Source organism: Anser cygnoides, chromosome 28, assembly GCF_040182565.1.
Source record: "Anser cygnoides isolate HZ-2024a breed goose chromosome 28, Taihu_goose_T2T_genome, whole genome shotgun sequence".
In the NCBI taxonomy this organism is placed as follows: Eukaryota; Metazoa; Chordata; class Aves; order Anseriformes; family Anatidae; genus Anser; species Anser cygnoides.
This window is the reverse complement of record NC_089900.1, coordinates 112,099-126,085: the sequence shown is the minus strand read 5'-3', so window position 1 is coordinate 126,085 and position 13,987 is coordinate 112,099. Positions and strand designations below refer to the sequence as shown.

The window sequence follows — 13,987 nt, the reverse complement described above, 5'->3', positions numbered from 1 at the left end:
CCCACTTTGTGTAGCCACGCCCCCTCCTCGTGGCCACGCCCCCTCCCCACAGACACCCCCCCCATAGGCATGCACCCCCAGGCGAAGCCCCGCCCCCTTCCTCAAGCCCCGCCCCTTCCGCGAAGCCCCGCCCCTTCCGCGAAGCCCGCCCACCCAACGGGCCCCGCCCCTTCCCTGGAGCCACGCCCCTCCTTGTAGCCACGCCCCCTCCCTGGGGGCAGCCCCCCTCCCGGCCATGTGCCCCTAGGTGAAGCCACGCCCCTTTCTGCGAAGCCACGCCCCCTCCCGCGAGGCCACGCCCCCTCAATGCCCGGTCCCGTAAGGCGAGGCCACGCCCCCTCCGCTTAGCCACGCCCCCCACGAGCACAGGCCCCTGCGCGAAGCCCCGCCCATCCCGAAGCCCCGCCCACTCCCGTAGGCCCCGCCCCCTCGCTGCTCACGTGTCCCCGCCGCGAAGCCCCGCCCCCTCCCCGAAGCCACGCCCACCCCGAAGCCCCGCCCACCGGCCCCACCCCAAACCCCGCCCACCCCCCGAAGCCCCGCCCACACCCATAAGCCCCGCCCCCCGCCCCAAGCCCCGCCCCGCGGGGGGGAGGAACAACCCCCCACCCCCCCTCCGGGCCCAGCCCCGCCCCCTCCAAGCCCCGCCCCCTCCAAGCCCCGCCCCCTCCAAGCCCCGCCCCCTCCGGGCGGTGGGCGGGGCCTCACCTGGAAGATGAAGCTGCTCCAGCTGCCCGCGTCCATGGCGCTCGGGCGGGAGGGGCGGGGGGAGCGGGCGCGGCGCGCGCCGCCGCTGATTGGCTCCGGCCCCGCCCCGCCCGCCGCCGATTGGCCGCCGCCGCCCGCCGCGCCCCCGCCCCTCGCGGCCCCCTCCCGCCGCCCGCCGCCGGGGCCCCCGCGCACAAAATGGCGGCGGCGGCGCCGCCCCCGCGGGCCCGGCCGGCACCATCGGGGCGGGGGGCGCCGTGACGACAGCCCCCCCCCTCCCCCGCCCCCTCCCCTCCGCTCCTCCCCCTCCCCCCCCCGCCCCCGCCGCTTGGTACGGCCCGGGGCTCGCCGGCAGCGCCGCCCGCCGCCGCCGCCGCCTCCAAAAGGGCCCCGGGGGGGTCGGGGGGGCTCGGGGGGGCTCGGGGGGAACTGGGAGGGGGGGTGGGGTGGGGGGGTCCCGGGGTGCGGGGGAGGCCGGGGTTTTGGGGGGAATTCGGGGTGTTTTGGGGGCGGGGGGGCGCAGGCCGCAGGGTGATCCCCTCAGGGGGAGCGCGGTTGCCATGGAGACGGGGCGGGAGGGGCGGGGGAGCCGCGCGGTTGCTATGGAGACGGAGGGGGAGGGAGGGGGGAGGCAGCGCGGTTGCTATGGAGACGGGCCTGAGGGGAGGGGGAGGCCGCGCGGTTGCTATGGAGACGGAGGGGGAGGGAGGGGGGAGGCCGCGCGGTTGCTATGGAGACGGGCCTGAGGGGAGGGGGAGGCCGCGCGGTTGCTATGGAGACGGGCGGGAGGGGCGGGGGAGCCGCGCGGTTGCTATGGAGACGGGCCTGAAGGGAGGGGGAGGCCGCGCGGTTGCCGTAGAGACGGGCGGGCGGGCAGCGCGGTTACCATGGAGACTGGGGGGGGGGGGGGGGGGGGGCAGCGCGGTCGCCATGGCGACGGGCGGGCGGGCAGCGCGCCGATTGGCTGCCGCCGGGGAGAGGCGCGAAAGCGGGCCGCTCCCCGGCGGCCACGCCCCCTTCTCGCAGGCCACGCCCCCGCGCTTCCCGCCCTTTTGGCCGTGAGGCGCCGCCGCCATCTTGGGCGCTGAGGGAGCGGCGGGCGCGGCCCCCCCCCCCCCCCCCCCGGCCCCGTTTCCGCCCGTTTTTCCCCCAAATTTCCCCCGATTTCCCCCCGTTTCCCCCCTCAGCGGGAGGCCCAGGGCAGCAGGCGGCGGCGCAGCTCCCTGGCCAGCAGCTCCCCGCTCGCGGCGGCCGCCCTCCAGCATCGCCCGGTTCTCCTGCGCCCGCCGCGCCAGGTAGGGCAGCACCGCCTCGGCCGGCCCGAACGGCACCGACTTGTACACCAGGAAACCCGCCCGGCCTGCCGCCAGCGGCGCAGTCACCGGGGGGGCCCCGAAATCCCCGAGGGGGGGGCCCCAAATCCCAGAAGACCCCACTGGGAGGCCCGAAACCCCGTCGGGGGGGGGACCCGAAATCCCCAAAGGGAGCCTCAAAACCCTGAAGGGGGGACCCAAACCCGCCCTGGGAGCCCCAAAATCCCCTGTTGGAGCCCTCAAATCCCCAAAAGGAGCCTCAAAATCCCACGTGGAGCCCTCAAATCCCCAAAAGGAGCCCCAAAACCCTGAAGGGGGGACCCAAAACCCCACTGGGAGCCCCAAAATCCCCCGTTGGAGCCCTCAAATCCCAAAAAGGAGCCCCAAAATCCCACGTGGAGCCCTCAAATCCCCAACAGGAGCCCCAAAACCCTGAAGGGGGACCCAGAACCCCACTGGGAGCCCCAAAATCCCCTGTTGGAGCCCTCCAAATCCCAAAAAGGAGCCCCAAAATCCCATGTGGGGCCCTCAAATCCCTGAAACAGGGGGAGCCCCAAAACCCCCCTGGGAGCCCCAAAATCCCGTGTTGGAGCCCTCAAATCCCCAAAAAGAGCCTCAAAACCCTGAAGGGGGACCCAAAACCCCACTGGGAGCCCCAAAACCCCACTAGGAGCCCTCAGGTCCCAAAAGGAGCCCCAAAACCCCAAAGGGGGACCCAAAAATTCCAGTCAGGGGGAGCCAAAACCCCATGGGGAACCCCAAGAGCCCAAAAAGGAAGCCCCAAAACCCACTTGGGAGCCCCAAAATCCCATTGGGGGGACCCAAAACCCCCTAGGAGCCCTAAGGTCCCATTGGGAGCCCCAAAACCCCAAAAAAGGGAGCCCCAGAAATCCCAGTCAGGGGGCCAAAACCCTATGGGGAACCCCAAGAGCCCAAAAAGGAGCCCCAAAACCCCCCTTGGGAGCCCGAAACCCCGAAAGGGAGCCCCAAAACCCCAAAGGGAGCCCCAAAACCACTGAGGGGCCCCCAAGACCCCAGCGGGGACCCCTAAGACCAGAGCAGGACCCCCGAAGGTCCCCCAACCCCCTCGAGGAGCCCCCGAATCCTTTAGGAGCCCCCAGCCCCCCCCGGACCCCCAAAACCCCCCAGGACCCCCAAACCCCCCCAGGACCCCCAACCCCCCCAGGACCCCCAAACCCCCCCCCAGGACCCCCAAACCCCCCCAGGACCCCCAACCCCCCCCCCAGGACCCCCCAAACCCCCCCAGGACCTCCCAAACCCCCCCCAGGACCCCCAACCCCCCCCCCCCAGGACCCCCAAACCCCCCCAGGACCCCCAAAACCCCCCCAGGACCTCCCAAAGCCCCCCCCCCAGGACCCCCAAACCCCCCCCAAGACCCCCAAAACCCCCCCCCCCAGGACCTCCCCAAAGCCCCCCCCCAGGACCCCCAAAACCCCCCCCAGGACCCCCAAAACCCCCCCAGGACCTCCCAAACCCCCCCAGGACCTCCCAAAACCCCCCCAGGACCTCCCAAACCCCCCCAGGACCTCCCAAACCCCCCAGGACCCCCAACCCCCCCAGGACCCCCAAACCCCCCCAGGACCCCCAAACCCCCCCCCAGGACCCCCAAAACCCCCCAGGACCCCCAAAACCCCCCAGGACCCCCAAACCCCCCCCCCGGACCCCAAAACCCCGCACCAAGCGCCAGCGAGACAGTGGTCGCACATCCCCAGCAGCTGCCCGAAGCACACGGCGCCGTCCCGTGGCAGCCCCAGCTCCTCCATCCTGCGGGGAACCCCCCGGTAACACCCCAATTAACACCCCAATTAGCCCCCCCACCTCAATAACCCCCGCAGACCCCAGTTAGCCCCAGCCCACCCCCGATTACCCCCCACGCACCCCAATTACCCCACACACACCCCAGTTATCCCCCCATTAAGCCCTCAGTTACCCCCATACACACCCCAATTACCCCCCCCGGGGGCTAATTACCCCCTACATGCCCTAATTAACCCCTCCCACTTCCCAATTACCCCCCCCCCGCACCCTAATTACCCCCCAAATTACCCCCCCACCCTAATTTCCCCCCGAATTAACCCCCACCACCCCAATTACACCCCATTTACCGCCCATTGTCCCGCAATAACCCCCCGTCAACCCGTTAATTACCCCCCCAGGGGGCCAATTACCCCTGACACACCGATTACCCCCCCCAGAGGCTAATTACCCCCCTCCCACCCCAATTAACCCCCCCACACCCCAAATTAACCCCTCCCACACCCCAATTACCCCCCTACACACCCTGTCACGCCCCCCGATTAACCCCTTACACCCCGATCACCCCCCATTACCCCCTCAATTACCCCTCCAGGGGGCTAATTACCCCCACACACCCCAATTAACCCCCCCACACCCCAATTAACCCCTCGCACACCCCAATTAACCCCTACACACCCTGTCACGCCCCTGATTAACCCCTTACACCCCAATCACCCCCCAGTACCCCCTCAGTTACCCCCCAGGGGGCCCCAATTACCCCCCACCCCCTAACCCCCAGCCATTACCCCCCCCACCCCAATTAACCCCCCTACACACCCCGTCACCCCCCCAATTAACCCCTTACACCCCGATCACCCCCCATTACCCCCTCAGTTACCCCCCAGGGGCTAATTACCCACCCCCCCATCCCCCAATTACCCCCCCCACCCCCCCAATTAACCCCCCGCCCCAATTAACCCCCCAATTAGCGCCCACCTGCGCACGGCGAGCTGCACGGAGCCCTCGTTGTGCGTGGCCACCATCAGCTCCAGGCGCCCCCCGGCCCGCGCCGCCCGCGCCAGCGCCAGCTCCAGGCACTGCTCGTAGCTGGGGGGGGGCAGGGAGATTTGGGGCGATTCGGGGCGTTTTGGGGCGATTCGGGGCATTTTTGGGTCCCCGCGGGGGTCCCCGGGGGCCGCGGCCCACCTGCGGTCGGTGTGCTGGCGGCTGGGCAGGGCGGCGCCGCGGGCGCGCTCGTGCTGCAGGTAGGCGCCGCGCACCAGCTTCAGCCCCACGCAGGCCCCGAGGCGCTGGGCCCGGCTCAGCACCGCCCCCAGGTCCCCCACGGCGTCCTGGGGGGCGGGGGGGGCGGTCGGGGGGCGCCCGGACCCACAGCCGAGCCCGGACCCACAGCCGAGCCCGGACCCATAGCGTGGTGCCCGGACCCATAACTGACCCCTGACCTGTAACCGACCCCTGACCCATAACTGACCCCTGCCCCACAACCGACCCCTGACCCGTAACCGACCCCTGACCCGTAACTGACCCCTGACCCAGAACTGACCCCTGACCCATAACTGACCCCTGCCCCGCAACCGACCCCTGACCCGTAACTGACCCCTGACCCCTAACCGACCCCTGCCCCATAACCGACCCCTGCCCCCTAACCGACCCCTGACCCATAACCGACCCCTGACCCATAACCGACCCCTGACCTGTAACTGACCCCTGACCCATAACTGACCCCTGACCTGTAACCGACCCCTGACCCCTAACCGACCCCTGCCCCATAACTGACCCCTGCCCCATAACTGACCCCCTGCCCCGTAACCGACCCCTGCCCTGTAACCGACCCCTGCCCCACAACTGACCCCTGCCCCATAACCGACCCCTGCCCCATAACCGACCCCTGACCCATAACTGACCCCTGCCCCATAACTGACCCTGACCCGTAACTGACCCCTGCCCCATAACCGACCCCTGACCCATAACTGACCCCTGACCCGTAACCGACCCCTGACCCATAAACCGACCCCTGACCCCTAACCGACCCCTGCCCCATAACCGACCCCTGACCCATAACTGACCCCTGACCCATAACCAACCCCTGACCCCTAACCGACCCCTGCCCCATAACCGACCCCTGACCCCTAACTGACCCCTGCCCCATAACCGACCCCTGCCCCATAACCGACCCCTGACCCCTAACTGACCCCTGACCCGTAACCGACCCCTGACCCATAACCGACCCCTGACCCCTAACCGACCCCTGCCCCATAACCGACCCCTGCCCCATAACCGACCCCTGACCCCTAACCGACCCCTGCCCCACAACCGACCCCTGCCCCATAACCGACCCCTGACCCCTAACTGACCCCTGCCCCATAACCGACCCCTGCCCCATAACCGACCCCTGACCCCTAACTGACCCCTGACCCGTAACCGACCCCTGACCCCTAACCGACCCCTGACCCCTAACCGACCCCTGCCCCATAACCGACCCCTGCCCCATAACCGACCCCTGACCCCTAACCGACCCCTGCCCCACAACCGACCCCTGCCCCATAACCGACCCCTGACCCCTAACTGACCCCTGCCCCATAACCGACCCCTGCCCCACAGCTGACCCCCTGGGGGCATGGCCTGGGGGCAGGGGGTGCCGGACCCACAGCTAACGCCCTGCCCCATAACTCACGGCCTGCCCCACAGCCCTGCCCCACATCTCCCCGCACCCACCCGCAGGTAGGCCTGCCCCACACCCAGCCCCACATCTCCCCACCCCCCGCCCCCACACCCCCCAGCCCCCACCCACCCGCAGGTAGGCCTGCTGCGTGTGCCAGACCCACATCTCCCCACCCCCTGCCCCACATCTCCCCACACCCAGCCCCACACTCTGCCCCACACTGCCCCACGCCCCCACCCACCCGCAGGTAGGCCTGCCCCACACCCTGCCCCACACCAGCCCCACACCCCGCCCCACACTGCCCCACGCCCCCACCCACCCGCAGGTAGGCCTGCTGCGTGTGCCAGCCCCACATCTCCCCACACCCTGCCCCACACCCCGCCCCACACCGCCCCACACCTGCACCCACCCGCAGGTAGGCCTGCTGCGTGTGCCAGCCCCACATCTCCCCACCCCCTGCCCCACCCCCTGCCCCACACCGCCCCACACCCGCGCCCACCCGCAGGTAGGCCTGCTGCGTGTGCCAGACCCACGGCGCGGCGCGGTTGTGGCGCCCCATCAGCGCCAGCCCCAGCAGCGTCAGCGCCGCCCGCAGCTCGCTCTGCTCCGCGTCCAGCAGCACCCGCACCCCGCTGCGCGCCGCCGCCTGCGGGGCCGCACGTAGGGGGCAGCCCCACGGATAGGGGGCAGCCCCACACGTAGGGGGCAGCCCCACGGATATGGGGCAGCCCCACGGATATGGGGCAGCCCCACAGATACGGGGCAGCCCCACGGATGGGGGGCAGCCCCACGGATATGGGGCAGCCCCACGGGTAGGGGGAGACCCACGGATAGGGGGCAGCCCCACACGTAGGGGGCAGCCCCACGGATATGGGGCAGCCCCACGGCTATGGGGCAGCCCCACACATGGGGGGCAGCCCCACGGGTAGGGGGTGGGGGCACCGCTATGGGGCAGGGGCACTTGTGGGGCAGGGACATGGCCATGGGGCAGGGACACAGGTGGGGGCAGCCCCATAGCTATGGGGCAGGGGCACGGGTAGGGGGCAGGGACATGGCTATGGGGCAGCCCCACAGATAGGGGCGGGGCACAGGTAGGGGGCAGGGGCACGCCTATGGGGCAGGGATGTGACTATAGGCAGCCCCACAGGTAGGGGGCAGCCCCATAGCTATGGGGCAGGGACACAGATAGGGGGCAGGGACACGGCTATGGGGCAGGGACACGGCTATGGGGCAGGGACACGGGTAGGGGCACGGCTATGGGGCAGGGACACAGCTATGGGGCAGGGACACGGCTATGGGGCAGCCCCATAGCTATGGGGTAGGGACACAGCTATGGGGCAGGGACGTGACTATAGGGCAGGGACACTGCTATGGGGCTGCCCCATACCTATGGGGTAGGGACACAGGTAGGGGGCAGGGACACGGCTATGGGGCTGCCCCATAGCTATGGGGTGGGGACACAGGTAGGGGCACGGCTATGGGGCAGGGACACGGCTATGGGGCAGCCCCATAGCTATGGGGTAGGGACACAGCTATGGGCAGGGACGTGACTATAGGGCAGGCACACCGCTATGGGGCAGCCCCATAGCTATGGGGCAGGGACACAGGTAGGAGCACAGCTATGGGGCAGGGACACGGCTATGGGGCAGCCCCACAGGTAGGGAGAGACCCACAGGTAGGGACAGGGACAGTTGTGGGCAGGGACACAGGTAGGGGCAGGGACATGGCTATAGGGCAGCCCCACAGCTAGGGGGCAGCCCCATAGCTATAGGACAGGGACACAGCTATGGGGCAGGGACGTGACTATAGGGCAGGGACATGGCTATGGGGCAGCCCCACAGGCAGGGCAGCCCCATAGCTATGGGGCAGGGGCACTCGTGGGGCAGGGACGTGGCCGTGGGGCAGGGGCCTGGTTATGGGGCAGGGCATGGCTATAGGGCAGGGACACGGCTATGGGGCAGGGGCACTTGTGGGGCAGGGACTTGGCCGTGGGGCAGGGACGCAGCTATGGGGCAGGGACGCAGCTATGGGGCAGGGGCGCTTGTAGGGCCGACCCCCCCCAAGCCCCCCGCGCCGTGGGGCAGCCCCACACCAGCCCCCCCCCCCGCCCCCCGCCCCGCTCACCGCCGCCACCCCGTCGAGGCGCTGCAGCGCGGCGCCCAGCTGCGCGTTGTCGGCCGCGCTCAGGCACGAGAAGGCCGGCGCCTGCCGTGGGGAGAGCGTGGGGTGATGTGGGGCGGCCGTGGGGCGGCTGTGGGGCAGCTATGGGGCGCTATGGGGCGGCTATGGGGCAGCCGTGGGGCTCACCTCGCCCCCCAGCGCCGCCATCACGCGCTCCACGCTCAGCTCCGAGCCCGGCTCCTCCGCCCGCTGCGACAGCGTCTCCTGCGGGGCCCGCGGCGCGCTCAGCCCGGCCCTGCCCCACACTTGGGGGGCTGCCCCACACTTGGGGGGCTGCCCCACACCTCGGGGGCCCCCCTCCCCCCCCACTCACGCAGAGGCGGGCGCTCAGCAGGGCCGTCACCTTGAGCTGCATCATGGCCCCCGGCCCCGTGCCGGCCGCCAGCCCCACGCACGCCAGCGCCGCGCGGCCGTTGGCCTCCAGCTGCGGCTCCCTGCGGGCCCCACAGCGCCCCATAGCGCCCCACAGCTGCCCCATAGCGCCCCATAGCGCCCCATAGCTGCCCCATAGCTGCCCCATAGCGCCCCATAGCTGCCCCATAGCGCCCCATAGCGCCCCATAGCTGCCCCATAGCGCCCATAGCGCCCCACAGCACCCCATAGCTGCCCCATAGCGCCCCATAGGGCCCCATAGCTGCCCCATAGCGCCCCATAGCTGCCCCATAGCGCCCCATAGCGCCCCATAGCTGCCCCATAGCTGCCCCATAGCGCCCCATAGCTGCCCATAGCGCCCCATAGCGCCCCATAGCTGCCCCACAGCTGCCCCATAGTGCCCCATAGCGCCCCATAGCCACCCCACAGCACCCCATAACTGCCCCACAGCGCCCCATAGCGCCCCACAGCGCCCCATAGCGCCCCATGGCTGCCCCATAGCTGCCCCATAGCTGCCCCATAGCACCCCATAGCTGCCCCATAGCACCCCATAGCTGCCCCATAGCGCCCCATAGCCGCCCCATAGCGCCCCACAGCGCCCCATAGCGCCCCATAGTGCCCCATAGCTGCCCCATAGCCACCCCATAGCTGCCCCACACCGCTGCTGGCCTTGAACCAGTGCTCTCTGTGGGTCCCTTGTGCCCCACACCTCACCCCACAGCTGCCCCACTCGCGCCCCATAGCGAGCCCCACAGCCTGCCCCATGGTGAGCCCACAAAGCACACCCCACACCCTGCCCCACACCCGCCCCACACCCACCCCACATCGTGCCCCACACTTTGCCCCATGCTTGCCCCACACCCACCCCCCACCACCCCCCACCTCGCCCCATGCCCACCCCACACCTGCCCCACACCTGTCCCCCACCTGCCCCACACCCACCCCACACCCACCCACACCTCACCCCCAGCCACCCCCCACCTGCCCCACACCTGCCCCACAGCCCCCCCACCCCCCACCCCCCACCCCCCCCACCCCTCACCCCCCACCTCACCCACACCCACCCCCACCCGCCCCCCCCCCGCCCCTACCCGCCGTGCTGCCCCCCGTCCTCGTTGGGCAGCGCCAGCAGCGGCCGCAGCCCCAGGGCGCGGAGGCGGCCGGCGGCGCCCTGCAGCTGCGCGGGGGTCTCGCCCCCCACGAAGTGCCCGTAGAAGGAGCCCCGCAGCGCCGCGCCCCACAGCCGCGCCCCCAGCACCCGCCGCGACGCCCGCAGCACCTGGGGGGCAGCTATAGGTCAGCTATGGGGTGCTGTGGGGTGCTGTGGGGTGCTATAGGGCGCTATGGGGTGGGTATGGGGTGCTATGGGGCACTGCGGGGTGGATATGGGGCAGGTATGGGACGCTATGGGGCGCTATGGGGCGGATATGGGGCAGATATGGGGCGCTATGGGGCGGGTGTGGGGTGGGTATGGAGTGCTGTGGGGTGCTATGGGGCACTACGGAGGCGGATATGGGGCAGGTATGGGGCGCTATGGGGCGCTATGGGGTGGGTGTGCGGTGGGTATGGGACACCTGGGGGGCGCTATGGGGCACTACGGGGCGGGTATGGGGCAGATATGGGGCGCTATGGGGTGCTATGGGGTGCTATGGGGCGGATATGGGGCGCTATGGGGCGCTATGGGGCGCTATGGGGTGCTATGGGGTGGATATGGGGCGCTATGGGGTGGGTGTGGGGTGGGTATGGAGTGCTGTGGGGCGCTATGGGGCACTACAGGGCGGATATGGGGTGCTATGGGGCGCTATGGGGTGGGTATGGGGCAGATATGGGGCGCTATGGGGTGGGTGTGCAGTGGGTATGGGACGCCTGGGGGGCGCTATGGGGCACTACGGGGCGGATATGGGGCGCTATGGGGCGCTATGGGGCGCTATGGGGCGCTATGGGGCACTATGGGGTGCTATGGGGCGGATATGGGGCAGATATGGGGCACTATGGGGTGCTATGGGGCGGATATGGGCAGATATGGGGCACTATGGGGTGCTATGGGGCGGATATGGGGCGCTATGGGGTGGGTGTGCGGTGGGTATGGGACACCTGGGCGGCGCTATGGGGCACTACGGGGCGGGTATGGGCAGATATGGGGCGCTATGGGGCGCTATGGGGTGCTATGGGGTGGATATGGGGCGCTATGGGGTGGGTGTGGGGTGGGTATGGAGTGCTGTGGGGCGCTATGGGGCACTACAGGGCGGATATGGGGTGCTATGGGGCGCTATGGGGTGGGTATGGGGCAGATATGGGGCGCTATGGGGCGCTATGGGGTGGGTGTGGGGCAGCTATGGGGTGCTATGGGGTGCTGTGGGGCGGATATGGGGCAGGTATGGGGCACTATGGGGCGCTATGGGGCAGGTATGGGGTGGGTATGGGGCAGCTGGCGGTGCCTGGGGGGCGCTATGGGGTGGGTGTGGGGTGGGTATGGGGTGCTGTGGGGTGCTATGGGGCACTGTGGGGCGGGTATGAGGCAGATATGGGGCGCTATGGGGCGCTATGGGGCAGCTATGGGGTGGGTGTGGAGTGGGTGTGGGGTGGGCATGGGGTGCTATGGAGTGCTGTGGGGTGCTATGGGGCACTACGAGGCGGATATGGGGCAGGTATGGGACGCTATGGGGCGCTATGGGGTGGGTGTGGGGTGCTATGGGGCAGGTATGGGGCGGGTGTGGGGCACCCTATGGGGCGCTATGGGGCAGCCATGGGGTGGGTATGGGTGCTACAGGGCACTACAGGGCAGATATGGGGCGCTACGGGGCACCCTATGGGGCAGGTATGGGGCATGCTATGGGCAGATATGGGGCAGGTATGGGGCGCTATGGGGCACCCTATGGGGCAGGTACGGGGCATGCTATGGGCGGATATGGGGCAGATGTGGGGCGCTATGGGGCGGGTATAGGGCGCTATGGAGTGGGTACGGGGCAGCTGGGGGGTGGGTATGGGGTGCTATGGGGCGGCTGTGGGGCGCTATGGGGCGCTATGGGGCAGATATGGGGCGCTATGGGCGGGCATGGGGCCCTATGGGGCACACTATGGGGCACTATGGGGTGGGTATGGGGTACCCTATGGGGTGCTATGGGGTGTGCTGTGGGGCAGCTATGGGGCGCTATGGGGCACCCTATGGGGCACCCTACGGACACCCTATGGGGCACCCTATGGGTCGCTATGGGGCACCCTACAGACACCCTACGGGGCGCTATGGGGCCCTATGGGGCACGCTGTGGGGCGCTACGGGACACCCTACGGGACACCCTATGGGGTGCTATGGGGCAGGTATGGGGTGCTATGGGGGGGGCGTGGGGCCCTATGGGGCACCCTGTGGGGCGCTGTGGGTCTCGCTATGGGGCGCTATGGGGCACCCTACGGACACCCTACGGGGCACCCCGTGGGGCAGACGTGGGGTCCCAGGGGGTGTCTGGGGGGGGTCCCTGGGGTCCCTGGGGGTGTCCCGGGGGTGTCCTGGGGGTTCCCAGGGGTTCCCAGGGGTGTCCCGGGGGGTCCCGGGGGTGTCCCGGGGGGGTCCCGGGGGGGTCCCTGGGGGTCCCTGGGGGTGTCCCGGGGGTGTCCGGGGGTGTCCCGGGGGGGTCCCTGGGGTGCCCTGGGGGTGTCCTGGGGGTTCCCAGGGGTTCCCAGGGGTGTCCCGGGGGGTCCCGGGGGTGTCCCGGGGGGGTCCCGGGGGGGTCCCTGGGGTGTCCCTGGGGGTGTCCCGGGGGGGTCCCGGGGGCATTCCCAGGAGGGTGTCCCGGGGGGGTCCAGGGGTTCCCTGGGGGTGTCCCGGGGGGTCCCGGGGGGGGTCCCGGGGGGGTGTCCCAGGGGTGTCCTGGGGGTTCCCAGGGGTTCCCAGGGGTGTCCCGGGGGGTCCCGGGGGTGTCCCGGGGGGGTCCCGGGGGGGTCCCTGGGGTGCCCTGGGGGTGTCCTGGGGGTGTCCCGGGGGGTTCCCAGGGGTGTCCCGGGGGGTCCCGGGGGGGGTTCCGGGGGGGTGTCCCAGGGGTGTCCCTAGGGGTGCCCCGGGGGTGCCCCGGGGGGGTCCCTGGGGGTGTCCCTGGGTGTCCCTGGGGGTCCCTGGGTGTCCCTGGGTGCCCCTGGGTGCCCCTGGGGGTCCCTGGGTGCCCCGGGGGTGTTGTGGGGGTGCCCCCGGGTGCCCCCGGGTGCCCCCGGGTGCCCGCGGGTCCCTCACCGTCTCGGCGTGGCGGCCCAGGCCGGGCACCCCGCAGAGCCGCAGCACGAGCAGCGCCCGCGCCAGCTCCCAGCCGCTGCGCGCCCCCAGCGCCGCCCCCGCGCCGAAGTCCAGGGGGGGCCGGGGGGGGCCTCGGGGGGCCTCGGGCGGCGGCATCGGGCCGGGGGTGGCCGGGGGGGGCCGGGGCCGGGCCTTTAATAGCCCGCGGCGGGCAACCATTAACCGGGGTCGGCCGGGGTCACCGGGGGGGGCGGGGGGGGGCACGTGGGGGGGCACGTGGGGGGCACGTGGGGGGCACGTGGGGGGCACGTGGGGGGGGGCACGTGGGGGGCACGTGGGGGGGGCACGTGGGGGGCAGGGGGCGAAGGGCGCTGGGGGGGGGGGGGAGCGGGGCCGTGACCCGGAGCGGGGGTACGGGGGGGGGGGGGGGGGGGGGGCAACGTGGGGGGGGCGGGGGGGCCCCATAGCGGGGCAATGTGTGGGGCAGGGGGCCCCTGTGCCCCACTGATCCCATGCTGTGGGGCAGGAGACCCCATAGTGAAGGGCATGTGCCCCATAGCGGGGCAATGTGTGGGGCGGGGGACCCCATGGGGGGCAACGTGGGGGGTAGGGGGGCCCATAGCAGGGCAATGTGTGGGGCAGGGGGCCCCATGGTGAGACAATGTGTGGGGCGGGGGGGCCCCTGTGCCCCATAGCAGGGCAATGTGTGGGGCAGGGGGCCCTGTGCCCCATAGCGGGGCAATGTGTGTG

The 13,987-nt window shown here is 70.9% G+C and overlaps 2 protein-coding genes across 4 annotated transcripts in view; both read right to left on the bottom strand.

Annotated features, from left to right (window-relative positions):
- Positions 1-7,114, bottom strand: part of TAOK2 (TAO kinase 2) — a 45,168-nt gene extending 38,054 nt beyond the window's left edge. The window contains exon 1 of the mRNA XM_066984165.1: positions 7,111-7,114. The gene's annotated coding sequence lies outside the window, so the exon portion shown is untranslated. The remainder of the gene's footprint in view (positions 1-7,110) is intronic.
- Positions 1,153-13,413, bottom strand: LOC136787050 (hydroxyproline dehydrogenase-like). Of its 3 annotated transcripts, XM_066984172.1 has the most exons (10): positions 13,238-13,413; positions 10,107-10,294; positions 8,957-9,077; positions 8,770-8,847; positions 8,587-8,667; positions 6,962-7,108; positions 4,986-5,131; positions 4,776-4,886; positions 3,720-3,806; positions 1,153-2,068 (listed from the first exon to the last, which is right to left on the bottom strand). In XM_066984172.1, exons 1-10 carry the CDS (start codon positions 13,391-13,393, stop codon positions 1,591-1,593), a joined length of 1,593 nt encoding a protein of 530 aa, XP_066840273.1. In that variant the 5' UTR covers positions 13,394-13,413; the 3' UTR covers positions 1,153-1,590. The 3 variants fall into 3 exon arrangements, with proteins under 3 accessions (XP_066840273.1, XP_066840272.1, XP_066840271.1); XM_066984171.1 differs by lacking the exons at positions 6,962-7,108; positions 10,107-10,294; positions 13,238-13,413 and having other exon boundaries at positions 8,957-9,394; XM_066984170.1 differs by lacking the exons at positions 8,587-8,667; positions 10,107-10,294; positions 13,238-13,413 and having other exon boundaries at positions 8,957-9,394.
- Between the last annotated feature and the right edge of the window lie 574 nt (positions 13,414-13,987).